The sequence below is a fragment of the Dermacentor albipictus genome, chromosome 8 (assembly GCF_038994185.2).
Source record: "Dermacentor albipictus isolate Rhodes 1998 colony chromosome 8, USDA_Dalb.pri_finalv2, whole genome shotgun sequence".
In the NCBI taxonomy this organism is placed as follows: Eukaryota; Metazoa; Arthropoda; class Arachnida; order Ixodida; family Ixodidae; genus Dermacentor; species Dermacentor albipictus.
Genome location: NC_091828.1, coordinates 82,852,192 through 82,868,885, shown reverse-complemented (window position 1 = coordinate 82,868,885; position 16,694 = coordinate 82,852,192). Strand labels below are relative to the sequence as shown.

Below are 16,694 nucleotides of genomic sequence, written 5' to 3'. Positions count from 1 at the left end.
CTTTTGGACATGGACGATGTCGGAAAAACGTCTGAATTATTGGGCAGGACATAAAAATGAATTTCGATGGCAAAATGAATTTGTCATTTTTTACCTTCTAGCACTGCAGAAGAATTGGTGAATGCTGCGAGTGAATTTCTCATTCACCCGTCGCTATGCGCACCATCACAAAGTGCCAATATTGCATGGGCAACTGACTTCTTGATGTCAGTTTAAAGTGTGTTCCACAAGCTCATCAGTTCGGAACTCATCAGTTGTCCATGCGCAAGCTTTCGCAGTTCCCACAAGTATGCGCACATACTAACTTTTGCTATATGCCTTCATGGTAGTTACCGGCTCATCATCTGTGAACCCCACTTTACGTGCAGCCTGTGCGCATGGTCTTGCACCAGATGGACGTGTAAGGGTCTTATGTCAAATGCGAGCTTGCTACAACAGCATTGCCACCCGACACCCCCTCCGCCTAGGCCTAACCTGCGCTGTCTTGTCTGGAGTTGGCGGCCACAGTTGCGGTTCGGTGCAGTCAACGAAATTATTCGCCGTGGCTGTATGACACTTGGAAAGCAGAGGAAGCACTTCACCGATGAAAGTGAGGGCACATCCGTCTTGTATGCTACGATTCCTAGACATATGCGGCTGCTTGGTTTGTATGTTTATTCCTTGCACAGCCTTTGAAAAATGTTGTTTTATTTATATTGCGGTACCCAGGGTGTCTACCAACCGGGAAAACCGGGAAAACCGGGAATTCTCAGGGAATTTGAACAGTCTGGAAAAACTCATGGAAAACTCAGGGAATTTGTGCTTCTATCAGGGAAAATTAGCTGTAACTTTATTGAAGGGGAACGAAAGTCGTGTTAATGCTGGCTTCAGGAACAGAGGAATCGCAACGAATCGTCATTGACGCCGTGTCATCGGCACGATGTATTGCCAGAGTAGTTAACGACCGATTTTCTAGACGCCCGATAATTTGCATGGTTTTGCGGCACCACCACGTACTCCATATAGTCAATGTATATTGCCCTGACTGCAGGTCTGAAATGGCATTAATCAAAGCCGCCACCGCCGCTATTTTGATTATCTCGCCGCCTCGAACCGCAGGCAGATCTGCTGGCAGCCGCAACCACCACCGCGGCAACGTTAGGCCTAGCTGCTTCTATGTTCGCTATTAAGCTTCTTGCCATGCGGTGTCGTGTTTTTCATTGAAAGAATTCGCCGCTATCACCAATGGCACCGACTCCGCCTTTGTAATCCTCGCAATTGGCTTTGAAGCTAGCAGAGCACAGCGCGTTGCGTAATGCCAGTCTCCGAAATTTAGCTTCGCCTCAGTACATTAATGTTAGGCGGTGAAGCATAACAAGCGTGGGAAGGGGGCAATTGTCACGGGACACAGTATGTATTCCTTAATTACACATGCGTGCACCCCGTCTCCTGTCACAGTACAAGCCCTGATATGCCTAATAAGCGTACTGGCAGGCCTTCAGAGCTTTTTCAGTCGTGCCTGTGGTAATTTTAGCCATTAAAGGCAGTTAAAGACATGCATTAATTTTTTTCAGACTGCCCGTTGTTTTTTTCAATTTTTTTTGCGGCCCCTCGGAAGTCCGAAAAATCAAATGTTGACTCTACAATTGACCAAGAGGATGCTTCAGATGATCCATGTGGTGAAAGCGTGGTAGAAGGAGGATGAGAACAGAAAGGACCGACGCACTAAGGAATTAACGGGAAAGGAAGGGTGCCGCCGCCTTTTTGAAGGGGCTTGAGCTAAAAAAACTAAGTGTTGACTGACGCTGAAACACAGGTGTCCCTCATCCAAACCAAAATAAATTGTTTAAGCAGTGAAACCCAACACTGAGATGTGTACGAGCTGAGAGTATGTCAGGACAGTTGAGGTTGACTTCCCAGCTGCTGAGAGAGAACCTTAGTTGTGACAAAGTTCAGGACCTCATACAGATGAGCTTGCTTTGATAGAAATAGCTTATATTAAAAAATATTTACTAATGTATGCATCTCCTTTTCATTCGTATTTGAAAATGTTCGACTCAATTTGGAATGGGCTTTACCATTTCTTTCGCTGTGCATTTTACAGTCACCTTCCTTCTGTTTTCTTTTTAAATAAAATAGATGTTACTCCTTACTATTCAAACTGGATTAAGTCATTTTTTTGTTTCAGCATGCTTACTAGAGAGTGACAGCATCGGGCAACGTGGTGTCAGCCTGTCTTGACATAAAACAATGTTCTGGCTCATTCAGGGAATTTCGCAAAGGTGCTCAGGGAAAACCTGGAAAACTCAGGGAATTTGGAAATGTCAACTTGGTAGACACCCTGGTACCGCTTATGGTGGGGGGCAGAAATTTGCAACTCCGGCAACTTACATTATAAGCGGTCTATGCTGTACACAAGATTTTATGATTTCCCCGCCCTTTTTCAAAGTGTGTAGCAAATCACCAACAAAGCCCAGAGTCCCCACACTAGACAGGGCATGTTGGCTTCATGTTCCGCAAACGTGAATCTGTGCTTCACTTTGTCCATGTGGGGTCGTCGTGTCTTGGGTGCACATGCATACATGACAAACGACTTGCCCAAATTTGGACACTTTCTTGTGTAGCATAGAAGCCAAACAGTAACTTCACGTTCTCGCCATCAGGATGCCACAGTGGCTCTGGCATTTTGCAGCTGAGCCTAAAGTCACGGATTCGAGTTCCAACCGATGTGCCTGTATTACGAGGCAAAAAGCAAAAATGGTTGTGTACCAAACATTGCAAGTGCACTAAAGCCCCAGATAGTCAGAATTATTGTGAAGCTCCCTGTGTTGCTATGGGACACTGCAAATAATTAAATGACTCAAAAACAAGTAATCTTGTGCATTTATGGCTCGGATTTTCCCTGCAGCTGACGGAACGGTGCAAGGCAGCGCTGACAAGGATTTTTCACATCTGTGACACTGACAACGACGGCGTGCTCAGCGACCGGGAACTGAACGTTTTTCAGGTGAGTGCCCAACCTCAGTTTGTACCTGTTCGCTGTTGGGACGTATTTCTGGTTGAAGGTAATGCCCTTCTTTTCTGTGTCAACAGATTGGCTTAAACTGGCATGCAAATGCAGCGTTCACTGTTGCCTTGTCTGTCACACGCTCGTGCCTGGGATCATATCTGTATTGCAGCGTCGGTTACTTGCGACACTACGACATGTAATGTCAATCCTGAACAGCGCTTAAGGTCATCCAGTTCTCTTGCACTAGCTGGATTAGTTGAGGAAGGGCGGCACATTGCTGTTTGTTTCACCAGTACGACGTGGCGTTGTCTGCATGTTGCTGTCTGATTCATTTGGTACAAGCTTTGTGCAGAGTGAGCTCACAGCATTCCCTGAACTAGCAGAAGCAGTAGTGGAGGCCTCATGCAGGGGGTACTGAGTGGGTTCTGGCACTGAACGACATTGAACCAGTAAATTTTTTGTTCTCGAGTGCCAGGCTTTGCATTCTTTCAAAGTAGAGATGCAAGTAGGGACACTACTTGCATCTCGTGAGGATTTTTCCAGGGCACTGCTGCAGTGATTTTCGAAATGCATGCGGATTGTCTTGTGAAAATTTGAGTATCGATCCTCCCTGTCCTGCCTTCTGCGCATTGAATGTAATGGTGAGCGTCTGAATCCTCAACAGCGAAAATGCTTCAACACACCCTTGGAAGCCAAGGCCCTCCATGACCTGAAGGCCATTGTGTCCAAGAACCTGGAGGGTGGTGTGGAGAACAACGGGCTCACGCTATCAGGTGTGTGTTCCACGTGATACTTGCACTGTCACAGGTCTTTAGTTACTATTGCATACCTGTTTGGCTATTGTAAAGCACAATTATTGTTCTCGCTCTACACAACACTTCAACGTGGCCGTGCACAAGCTACGGGTTTCAAAGTTTAAGCTATTAGTTGTCGAAAACGCTTACCATAGAAGCTTAAGTGCCCTGCCTGATAGTTATTTACTTAACATGCTGTATTGAATGCAGTGTTTTTGTTTCTCGCATTCTTATCTCATATTTTCCTCGAAAAACAATGCTGTTTTGTTGTTTTATTGTACGTAGTTGTATAAATTGCGTTTCGTGAAACACTGTGCATACTTTTTTTGCGCTATTGCACTGTCATTGTGAACTGGAAATGCGACCCTAGTCCCATGAATGCAGTTTTTTTTTTCTGGATCCCTATGCCCTATATGTGCAGCTGTAAATATGTTTACCCTAGACAAATTTATCCTCACTTTTTCTTCCGACATTGAAACTAAGCACTCATAGTGGGCCAGGCCCACCTCACACCAACGCAACTGCGACTGATCTGAATTCATTTTGGTGCACTGAATCTGATTGAATGGTCATGCACTTCGAATCAATTAATTGGGCTGCCTTGCCACACAGTCTTGCTAGCCTCCTGTTTAGCTCAGACAGCTGAGTGACTGCCTTGAAGAGGCATTGGTCCTAGATGCGATCCTCGGACCGCCACAAATTTTTGATCAGTTGCAAAGCTTTCTTTCTGATAGAGCTGTATGTGTTTCCTGGATAAGTTGTGTTCTGACCTCCAGCACAATCTGCCCCAGGGTTCCTGTTCTTGCACCAAGTGTTCATTCAGAGAGGTCGCCACGAAACCACGTGGACGGTGCTACGCCGGTTCGGCTATGACGACCACCTCGTCCTACCCCGCGAATATCTCTGCCCACCGTAAGCACTTTCTGGTCTGTTTCTCATCTGATAGAGAAAAGTGTCACTCAGTGAGATTCGGAATAGTGCGATGCATTTTTTGGTCATTCCTGGCAGAACGGCAGGGAACAGGCAATATCGCAGCCTTGGCTAACTTTCACGTAGCTAGCCACTTTTGCAAACTGTTTCAGCTCCGCAACAAACACTTGCTGTGGCTGTGGCCAAAAGCTCTAGCTTGAAGTCAAGCTCACCTTATGCGACTATATCAAGTTGGGCACGAGTTTATTCTTCAAAACAACAGCAGCAAAAAAGCAGTTTATTCACACTGGCGTTGAGCGACAAGCATTGTACAATATCCAGTATCGGTGACTTGAAGCACACCACCAGCGTGCTTAAAAAATGCTGATGAGCCAAACAGGAAGTGCAAACACAGCAGCAGGACGCAAAACCATGATCCCTTTCCGCTGCAATAAAATTTCACTAATGCTAAATTGGCTATTTATTTATTTACTTATTTATTTATTTATTTATTTATTTATTTAGTTGTTTATTTATTTATTTTAGTGCCCTCGGCGCTTTACAAGGCACTTAAGAGAGGTGTGGGTCACAGGGCATATGACAGAGATTACATCAAAAAGAAATTAGTAGTATGCACCATTGAAACAATATTGACAATGCTGCAGGACTGGTAATTGTCTACACGTTTTTGTTTACTGCCTAAGCAGGCGATTGGTCCACCTAATGGTCGATGGATATGACGCAAGTCCCAGCATGTTGTGTTTGAGATGAGCGGCACAGTGCAGGCACCTCCTAATGCGTCAAAGAGTTTCTGATACCACGGGAATACTAACTGCGTAAGGGAGCCCTTGTCAACATAGTCTGCACCAAAAAGCCGCACTCCATTTATTGCGAGTTTTCGGAGGAACCACAATTTAAGAAAATATAACTAGCAATTTCTTGTGCGTCTAAGGGATACTGGCATCATATACTTTTGTAGTTGAGTGGTCAGTAACTATCTTACAGAGCAGAATAAGTGCGACGCAAGTTTTTTTTTTTTTTTCATCGATATTTTGCTGGAGCTGGTCGCCACCTCCCTGAGACCGGCCAGTCAAAAATCGGTTCGCCTAACTGAGATAACCAATTCATGTATAGGCTGCCCTAAATGCGAGGCATTTTTGCTGAACGACTGTAACTTACTGGGGATAAGTTATCTGCCCCCTCTGTTGGCCTTTGACTTGACTTCACATGTGGTTTGTCGTGTCCGCGGTATTAGATTGCACAGCATGTGTAGACACCACGCACACTTTCCTCTGTTTCGCTGTTCGCTTTTCATTTCCATAGTTACGATACAGAACGCTCTACTAAGGCACAGTAAGTCGTGAGCATTGAGTGCGGGAGTTGGCGACAGTGGTCGGGGCAGTTGAATGTGGAGTGCAGTAGTGGTGGGAGCAGAGTGCCGCCTTGGTGGCACAGCCAGCTTGGCCTGTTGCCAGGGAGAGTTTTGGACTGCCCCATCAAGTGATTTTACCAGGAGGGTCACACGCTACTGGGTTTCGGCATAAAGGCCCCGCAACCACTCAGAACTTGAAGGCGAGTGCGCGGTTTCCCTCTCGGCCTTCACAGGCACTCTGTCCTCCTCACCGTGCGCTTCTCTAGAAGGCACATGGACACAAATGATCGCAACCGAACGTCACGTTGGTGGTCTTTTTCTCACTTGAAAACGCCACAAACTTCCCCTTACTAGGACTGCGCAGCTTTTCGGCTACATGCTGTTTCTGCCACACACGCAGGGCAAAATACTGTCGCGTAGTATGTTGCACGAGGTTAAAACAGTTTGATTGTGTGCGACAGGTGAGAGAGACGATGAGAAAGAGTGGCCATGCCACTGCATGACAATGGTGCGTGCTAGCAGACGGATCAGAGTTTATGGACCGCATAGGTCAGCTTTTTACCCTAATGACGTCATGGGCATGACCTCATCGACATCACGACACGTGACTGCATTTTTAATTATCAGACCTGGTTTAGTGGTGATAGGCAAAGTGATAAGTCAATCTTTGTTCTGAATGAAAATATGTTTGTAATGTCGATTTGTAGGTAGTTGTTACTTTGTTAAAATTATATTCTAAATTTGTACTTTTCTGTATGAATTTCAAAGCTAATTATCATTACTTTGTTATATGTTTTAGTATATATGTTAGTTCACCATCTTTGTTAAATAAAGTTTGACTTCAGTTAGAATGGTGAAACTATTGTATGCCAGTTTTCATCATTAAGTACATGTCAGAAGTGTTCTGAAGCTGGTACATGTTTACCTAAACAGACAGGGTTGGGGTTAATGGTCCTAATGTAAGTGTGTGTCATGTCTCAGTCAGTGTATGTCTTTGTACAATACCATGAATTGAGGGCTCATTACAACATATCCACATACAACATACCTTTGGATATACAACAGACTATTCTTATCACATAGCTTGGTCTGCCGATGTTTTTTGTGCAACAATTTCTGGTTCTAACAGGCCCAGCTATAATGAACTGTCGACTACAAAGAATGAAGTTTCAGACAAATTTTGTCTATGCTTCATCTCATAATTTGTTTGCAGCACTGCGGAAGCTGCAGAGCTCCCAAGCCAATGAGAAAGCTGAGTGCCCCTTGAGATGCGTTCATCCGCGCCTTGTTGTCTGCTCACCACCACAGTAATTCGTGATATACAATGCATGTGCGCAAAGGTCCTAGCATGTCCCATATCACTGGAACATATCATGTACCAATCAGAAATTAACTATCTCTTATACCACCAATAATCAGACATTTACACCAGAACTATATTCCACTGTGCAAGAATATTACTTGTGGAGTCCTTGTACTTTCGGCAGCACTGCAAATAACTTGAGAGATGGCGCATAGACGATGCATATTACTACGTACTTTGCTGTGGTATTGTGTTTGTGCTGTACTGCACGCAACTTTTTCCAGTGACTTGCAGATTGAAGGTTGATGTCAGCTTTTTTTTTTTCTTTCTTTTCCTGGTTTGCAGGATTCGAGTGCCTCCTGGCAGCAGCACGGAACTAAGTGCCAAGGGTCTTGCATTTGTCACGTCTCTTTTTGAAAAACATGACAAGGTGAGTGAGCACGATGCTTTTGCAACAAGTTTCGAAGCAGCCTCGTCGTAAGGCGGTCATACATCAAAACACTCTCTGTTCTTCACCTGTAGGCATGACTTCTTCCTGGGACTAAAGTTTGCTAAATACTGGCAGCACAGGACGCGTGCTGAGGAAAAGTGTTCGAGCTTAAATTACCTAGTACAGTACTATGTAACATAATAACTGGACAGGATACCAAAAACCAAACTTCAGAAGCTAAATCTTGTGGCTGATCTTGTGGCAAGTCAATGGGTGCTTGGTGCAAGCAGTGTCCCAAATGCGGCTCCAAGGAAGAAATGAGCTGAGGGGGAGTACAAGGTGGTCATAGAGCACCCCCACCATTGGTGAAGCAACGGCTGAACTGATCCTTTATCCTAACTCTAAAAAACAGTGTAGACAGTGTAGACAGCTGAATGTAGGCAGCCCATGTGCGCTGAGTAAAAATGAAGCTAATGTTTGCAGCAGCCAGTGCAAGCAAGACCATAGTCACTATGGACGCTATCATGGATGGCAACTACACAGTTTTGAAGGCACGTGGTCAATGCAGTGTCATATGCGACGGTAAATGCCAGAATAAAGGCTATAAAGTCCCAAATAGGTACAAAGCATTCCGGTGTTCCTGTCATCCCCGTTTGGCATGCTGTACAATTTCCACGGATGAGTGTGGCGATGCAGACTTCGCCGTTTCATTTTAGTTGGACACTAGTGCAGCTGCACTCTGAGGGTTGCCCAAATTAACTGATGTGTGGCCAACTTCGTCCGAATTAACCAGAGTTTGATGCCATTAAATAATGATGCACGTGCCTGCCAGGATCAGAGGATGCGTCAAAGTGAAACTGACTTTTCGAATTAATGAGGGTTGAATTAGCGAGGTTTTACTCTAATGCACACTTCAATACACGTGACCGCTCTTGTGAACAATCTAGACATCAAAGCCAGGCATGTGCGAACATTCCTTTGGTGTATGAGGCGAACTTCTTCGATTCATGAGCATATTCCATCAACGAACTAGTCCATGTGCACATATTGGCTAGTTCGCATTGTTGCGTAGTAGGAGTAAATAACATAAATAAGCAGAACATAAAATAAAAGCAGAACATAAATGCCCTGCTTTTATGTTCATACTATTGTATTATCATGTGCTTTGCTCTCTAAGAGCTGTATGTACCCCACGTAGTACACTAACTGTACAGATTGTTGAGGCAGAATGCTGCATGCACCATGTTTTACTCTAACTGTGATAGAGGGCAGCACGATTATGTTGCTGCACAATCTACCTTTTCTTGTCTGGCTAGTTCTACCTATCTAGCTTTTCTTGGTGACGATTCATAGCATGTGCTGTGCGTGAACTGCCACTTCCATGCGTTGTTTGATTGCAAACCATCCTTCAGTTTAGTTGGAAAAGTTGTGCATACCTGGTACTTCTCATTTGAAAAATAATTCAGCAATAATTCAGAAATAATTCAGCATTCAGTACGTAGCTCTGATTTTTCTCATGATGTTGCCCTTTGTCGTGTGCGCAGGATGTAGACGGCTGCCTCTGCCCGTCCGAGCTGGCGAGCCTGTTTGCAGTGTGTCCGACGCAGCCTTGGGGCACGGACCTTGTAGGCACCGTAGCCACCAGTGATGCTGGCTGGCTGACGCTACGTGGATACCTGGCCCACTGGGCGTGAGTGGATGTGATACCTGCCAACTCTGCCTATTACACAGATGTCCATTACAGATGCCCCATTACACAGATGTAATGAATGGTTGGACATATTAAAGGAAATACAAAATGTTTCTCGGCGATGTTAGCACGTAACAAATATATCCTTATAAAGAATATCGGATATAATGGAGGTACATATCTGAATTCGATGAAAACAGTGGACGCAACTTCGTTGTAACTATTTCTACTGTATAATGGAAGGATTACTTTAACTCACTTCTCTTCCTTTTTTTACCATCTCCTACTGCTTATGATTCGTCAATTCTCGGGATCATGAAGATGGATTGCTGTTTGAACCATTGTTTATTTACGAAATTAAAAGAAATTGGAATATAATAGTTGCATAATCCCAGCCCTGGTTGATATCAAGAGGAAGTATGAGAGAGTCTAGCATTGAGCAGCATAGATAACCTATGGCCTATTAGAGTGGGGTATTGAGAAATCAGTGTCCTTCTGTCTACTTGCTTGCTTTCCAAGTTTTTTTTACGCTGGAAATTCTTATAATGCACTTAACGCAGAAACAACTAGCCGACCAACTTTCGGCTCTAAAATCAACTATGTAGCTTTGTTGATTTATTGACATGACATTCGTTGGCACCTGCCAGCTTCATTAAACATAAAGGCAGAAAGTAAAATGCAATAGATTACAATGCTTTGCAGTTAAATTGTAACAATACTGCTTGTAATGTGCATGATTTATGGTTCCATTGGCATCGTCTTGTACGCTTTACATATAATGTGCATGTAACCAGCCATTACGTATCTATATACGTTAACTATGATGATAGGATTTTTTAGCATTTCTTTTTTCGTTGTTACACGTTGACTGCACTGGACTTCTATGTCTTGCATAAGCTCGACGATTCCTTGCTTATAAGAATACCTTATCTCGTTTCGTTACTGGTTAACCTGAAAAGGCAGTGGTGTGTCTAAGATATGTAGGAAGCCGCCAGATAGTGAAATTGCACTGTGGTTGAAATAGGTTGTAAGGAAAAGTCTAAGGCTAGGGTGTGCACATGGTCAAGTGTGTTTCTGACACGCATGCAGGTTGACTACGGCGTTGGATGTCCACAAGACACTAGAGTGCCTGGCATACCTTGGCTACATTGGAGTCGGAGAGGAGAACCAACTCTCTGCTGTTCAAGGTGAGACACTAGTTGTGCAATCCAGCAGTTGCATACATTTTCTGTACTGTTGTTGAATACAGCGTTGAATGCTCACGATAGTGCACTATAAGTGATGCCGCGCTGTAAACGAAATGGCATTTTCCATAGGCTGCACATGTGCACAGCATGTAGATCAAGGAGCCGTGCATATCCGACACTTGGAAGCACGTGACCGGAATCTTTGCATTCGTTTGAATTTATGACCTTTCGAATATTTAAAGGGGCCTGAAACACCTAATGAACTTGGTAAGAAAATGTTGCCGACCTGCTAGGCTCGTTGTGAACATGTGAACCAAATATTATTGCACTGTGTGCAGCAGGGAACTTACAATGTCAGGTCAAAAGCAGTGAAAGATTGCTTGCTCTCACTTCTGCAATTCCCTCATGCAGCGTCATCGCAAGCACCTGGACCCACAACAGCTATTGGCAGATTTCGTGGTCTCAAGAACATTCTCAGTAGTACAATTATTACTTGTTCTATTTAATTGAACACATGAAAAATATATATATGTCTGCAATGTCAAAAAGACAGCAAAACCATTTCACCTTTGCAATGCCGATCTAGGCACAACAGTTGCGCGTTGCTGTGTCTGCTGCACCTGGCCTCCGAGATGAAATGTGTAGTGTAGACACCGCAGCCGCCATGAGGTGCCGCCACAAGCTGTCTCGCCGCAGAGACGTTCAACCTTTGGGCGGGGCAAAGGGGGTGCGTTGCTCCCTTGCGCCCCTTGCCATCTCTCCTGTGCAGCTTTCAGCGCATTGGCGTAAATGAAAGAATAGAAATAGCCGCTTATCACTCTGATAACTACGCCTAACTTTACTTGTGCTTGAAGAATTGGAAATATTCTTGCTGCAGGAGATTCGTGAGGTGATGTAATTTAATAATGACTTCGTTCTATGATTAGTTAGAAGAGTGTTCTGGGGCCCCTTTATTCTCAAGCGAAGACCACAGGTCTTCGCTTAACTTGGAGAAAATAACACACAAGAAAATGCTAAAGGGGAAACATTCGCCGACCGATTCTCCGAACCTGCTCAATTTTTTTGACCTGCTTGAGAATGCTAGGCACAAATGAAAGAGCACGAGCACCAAACAGGCTTAGGCAGGTTGCTGGTGCATTCTTTCTTGTGTCTTGCAACAGTATTCTCTGTTTGCCAGTCAGTCAGCCAACCTGCCCAGCGAGCAGTTGTGAAAAGACACGTCCTCTCCTTCCTGCTTTTCTTTCTGGAACTTGCAGTGACGTGCGAAAAGCAGCTGGAGTCTCAGCAGCGGCAGAGCACAAGGCAGGTGCTGCACTGCCGGGTGCTGGGGCCTCAGGGCGCAGGGAAGACGTGTTTCCTGCGGGGCCTCCTCGGCTGCAGTCTGGAGCAGAGTCCGCCCCCGGGACACCCTGGTCCCAAGTATGCCGTGGACCAGATCGTCGTGTACGGCCAGGAGAAGTATCTCCTGGTAAGGGAACCCCTCCCCCCTTCGGCTGTCCTGCTAAAGAGGCTCGGGGACATTTTGAGCGAAGTCGGGATTACAGGAAGAGGCACTGATTTCGAGTCGTGAAGTGCGTTGACGCTTGGGCAGCGCAACAAAGTGTCACAGTAGACAGACGAGAAATTAAAGAAGAAATTCGCAGTCAGTTTTTTTGGGGGGCGGCACATCAAAAGGCTTTTCTCTTGAATTGCCGACAACTCGACACATTGGAGACAGCCTGCCCTTCTCCGTGCATGCATGCATGCATGCATACATACATACATACATACATACATACATACATACATACATACATACATACACACACACACACACACACACACACACACACACATACATACATGCATGCATGCATGCATACTAAATTTGAGAATTTGAGCCCCTGTGGTAGAATTCGTCCAGCTGACTGTGGAACCACCGTCAGACTTGGCCTGACCTATTGGCCTATTGGCCTGAACTTGGCCTATCGTCTTGGCCTCATCGTTGCTGTGAATCGCTGTCCTGCCAGGAACTTGGCAGGAACTGCCAAGCAAACTGAAAAGGGGGAAATCACTAGGGGCAAGGTCCGGACTCTATAGTAGGTGGTCCATAGAAAACGAATTGCACTTCATTGCTCGTACGCCGTGGACATGCGAAGTGCAACTGCCACCTTCAACAACTGACAGTAGCACAGTGCCATGGAGCAACTGGCACATATGGCTGGGCCGGTCCAAAACCAGTCCACCACTTGGAATGGAGATGTTTATTTTGCATTTAATATAGCCGTGATTTGGCTAAAAAGAAATATGGCTGAAGACTTTCTGATTCGCCCTCGTAGTAACATGCTACCCAGTAACAGTAACCGGTAACATGCTGGCTATTATGCAGCTTTATCATTTGGCAATTCCTGCAGTGTATCGCGTGCAACACAGTCTATGTGAACATATGTTGTGTGGGCCAGAGTGGGCAGAATTGCAGGATAGGAAGATGATGTTGTGTGCATTGCAGAAAAGTTGCTCTTGAAGAAATGGCAGGTGGTCTGCTGCCTGCTGCTGTCGCAGCAAAAAAAGTTTTTGGCTGAAGGTATCGCTGAAACATACCGATCCTTCAAATTGGGCAGGTGGTAAAGGGACACTATAAAGAAACACAAATCCCATTTAGACTAATTAAGTATTATTTCAAAACATTATATTCGTTAATTTAGGGGTAGGAGGTTGCTTACTAGAAGACACAGTGAAGACCAAGCTTTTGCATTTTGAATTCAGTGCCAAAGCTTCGACACCGGCACGTCAGTGTTGTGTCATAGATTTCAAAGGACGTTTTCGTACTTCGGCAGTTGTGAGCGCGGTAAAAGCCCTCAATGTGCGTAAAGTTCAATCTGTGACTTTTTTAGAATAAAATGTAATGCTTCGTTTCCTCTCTCTCTCTCTGTCCCCCCCCATGAACAATTAAGTAGGCTGTAAAAACATCACGGTGACTTGGTGCGTAAACTTAAAAGGGGACATTGCACACATTTCTTTGCTTTAGCAACTTTCCTGCCTTATTAACGTGCCTTTCCTTTGGTATTGTAGAAGGTTAACTTGGTAATGTAGCTCAACTTAAAGTGCAGGTGCTAGCGGGCTGTGAGAGTGTGTGTTTGCATGAGGAATGTGGTTTTTGATGCTTCCATATCCATGCATCTGCGCAGCTTCACGAGGTGGACCTGTTTGGGCAGCACGACACGGCCGTGGCCCCGGAGCTGAGCTGCGATGCTGTGTGCCTTCTGTTCGATGCCAGCAACCCGCGTTCATTCGAACACGTCGCCAGGGCCTACCTTGTGAGTGCACACCGTCGTGCCTTCAGGGAAGTAGAAAAACAAAGCCGTGGTTGCATAAAGGACGGGCCAGTAACCCATTATAGTACCCACACAGCAAGACCAGAGCTGCTAAGCACTACAATAGACTGGTTAAGATAACTTGGTTAAGCTGAATTTCCAGTTCCTATGAAAAAAAAAGAAGCTAATCTGCTTAGAGGCCAACAGCAATGACACTTTGGCCCGCGTATTGAGCTTAGTGTCAGGTAGTGTAGGTATAGACCAGTCTTCCTGCAAAAGTTTACGTTTGGAAAAATACGGCTGGATGCATCATGAAAAGCTTTAAAAAATATACCTCTTTGAAAGAAAAACTAAAGAAAATGATGCCATTACAGCCCGCTAGAAGTGACGCATCACTCGGAACGCACTTCTCCTTGGCTTGACTTCCAAGACTGGCGCTGCCCGTGGCTGTCCGTGGCGGACAGCCACGGGCAGCACCCAATTATGGTACGAAGTACGTTATAGTGCGTCCTCAATTATGGGCAGTGCCCATAATTATGGTACAAAGTTTCAATTTTTCAAGGGCGCCACAAGTAATCAATTACACCTCCTTTTTTAATGTGACAAGTTCAAAACAAGCACCAAATGCAGTACAGCTTCGGACGCAAGAAGGGAAACTGCCCACATTTCCAAAAGTGAAGGTGGTGGTCACGTGGTATCATAAATTCTAGAGTGCACCAGTCAGCCAGGTGTCGTTGGTTGAAGGCTATACAATGACCGTGCCCCTAAAAACTGCCAAAATGGTGCTTCCACTTATTTGTTTCCTGTTGGAAACACAGAGAACACGCTCTCCCCTTTCATCCCGTCGCATGCTGAATGGACTCGACTTTCCATAGCAAGGTCGCAGTGTTCGTGTCTATGTCAGTGGTGTCTGGTAAAACGAAACCGCCACATCAAGTATCAGTGATGTGGTATCGTTGATGTGAAACAGCCTCTTTCTTTCACAGTCTCTGTCTTTTCACAGAACAGTCCTCTGTCTCTGTTTCCAGAAACACTTGTCCGGAAGCTCCGTGCCAGTCTTAGTAGTGGCGTCCAAGAGCGACAGGCCGGCCGTACGGCAGGACTACCCGGTGCAGCCTGCAGAGTTCTGCCGGAGGCACGACCTGCCTGCCCCCCAGACATTCTCATGCCTGGTCACGCCACCCAGGGACGTCTACGTCAAGCTTGCCACCATGGCTGCCTACCCGTAAGCAACTTGGTGCTTTGCGGAACTCATCAAGTTGCATTCCTTTCTTTTTTTTCTTGAACCAAGACCTACATTTTTTCACTTAACATCACTGAAAAAAGATATTTTGGTCTGTTGCTCAAATTTGGCTGCAAGATTGCATTTTGTGGTTCAGGTCATTCAAGTTAACACTTGCCACTGTCACTTGCCTGGATTGTCAAAAAAATATATATCTTTTTCTTTTTCTTTGTCTGTGCCCTTTGCAGTGAGTGATGTCCGGAATGGGATGGCTATGATGTTACCTTGTCACTTCCTGCGTATGCAGTATGGCAAAGCATGGGCTTCAAGATTAGTTCCCATTAATCGGTGGTAGAGACAATGTGTACCCTGAGAGGCATAGACTAAGGCAAACTGTTTCTCGACAACCCAGGCAGGTAACAGTGCTAGGTGTTATATGGAATGATTAGGACCATGAAATATGATCTCGTTGCTAAATTTGACCAGAAATGGAGCAGCGATATGCTCGAAATCTTCGTATTTTTATTACTATAAAAGAAAAACGCAAGTGTCTGTATAACTGTTCGGAGTTGTAGTACATGGTATTGGAAAAATTGGTTCATCGGAAATGGTGCTGAGCTGCTCAAAAACACGGGACATGTCAGTACTAGCCATGACGCCTTTGTGTGTCCTTGTACAGCAGTCTTCTGTCCAATTTGCTCTGGTTTCTTAATTTTTTAAAAAGCCAGCTTCACTGCAATACACTCGTGTTACACAGTAAAGCATACAAAAGTCGCAAAGGCAGTTCTTGTTTCATATCGATTGCACCGTGCAGGCAATTTCGGCCCAATTTTCCTGCCGAAAAAAAAAGAAGAGAAAAGTACATGCTAAAGTCTGGTAAATACCACAGTAAGACATTCGGAGCTACCATTATTCTGTTAAAACCTTCCTAAGGCAGGCGGAAAATAAGCATTATGAGTAGGAGATTACGTGCGTTCAACGCATTCGCTGTCCCCCAAGCTCTGCCGAGACAGATGCTGCCACTAAATGGGCCGCCGTTGGGTTCACCACAAGGGTCAGGTGCTTGCGTGCTGACTGGTCAAGTTCAAGTTATCCAAGGAAAGGCAATTTTAGGATCGGAACAAGGAAAGTTTGGGCCCATGGAAATGCCTGGGCTCCTGCCGGGACTTCTCGGTTGCAATGAAAGTACTCCCAAAAAATCTAATTAACCGGAGTTCAAATAACAGAAGTCTGCTGTGTCGCATCTACAACTTGTGGCGGCAAATTACATATTCCTTGCGCACCTTTGCGCTTGCACTAGAGACAAAACTGTTCCCCACATTCTAGAACCATTCCTCCACTCGTCCTGTTGTTGGCACTGCCATCTGTGGCAAGTACAGATGGCAGCGCCAACCCTCTACGGCATAGTCACTGTGCATTGCGATCATGCGAGTCAATTCTTGAGAAGCGCAGTGTTTTCGTCAGTCAAGGGACGTCACTGTGCTGAACTCGGTGGAGTGGAGGAA

The 16,694-nt window shown here is 45.2% G+C and overlaps 1 protein-coding gene and 1 long non-coding RNA gene across 4 annotated transcripts in view; one reads left to right on the top strand and one right to left on the bottom strand.

Moving 5' to 3' along the window:
- Positions 1–16,694, bottom strand: part of LOC135898634 (uncharacterized) — a 206,154-nt gene that overhangs the window by 41,289 nt on the left and 148,171 nt on the right. The gene's annotated exons all lie outside the window — the stretch shown is intronic.
- Miro (mitochondrial Rho GTPase) overlaps positions 1–16,694 on the top strand; it is a 32,310-nt gene that overhangs the window by 9,863 nt on the left and 5,753 nt on the right. For all 3 annotated transcript variants that reach the window (XM_065427681.2, XM_065427679.2, XM_065427680.2), the window contains exons 8-16: positions 2,888–2,986; positions 3,654–3,762; positions 4,575–4,695; positions 7,713–7,797; positions 9,342–9,487; positions 10,577–10,674; positions 11,931–12,142; positions 13,842–13,970; positions 14,996–15,192. In XM_065427681.2, coding sequence (XP_065283753.1) covers positions 2,888–2,986; positions 3,654–3,762; positions 4,575–4,695; positions 7,713–7,797; positions 9,342–9,487; positions 10,577–10,674; positions 11,931–12,142; positions 13,842–13,970; positions 14,996–15,192 — 1,196 coding nt within the window. The remainder of the gene's footprint in view (positions 1–2,887; positions 2,987–3,653; positions 3,763–4,574; positions 4,696–7,712; positions 7,798–9,341; positions 9,488–10,576; positions 10,675–11,930; positions 12,143–13,841; positions 13,971–14,995; positions 15,193–16,694) is intronic.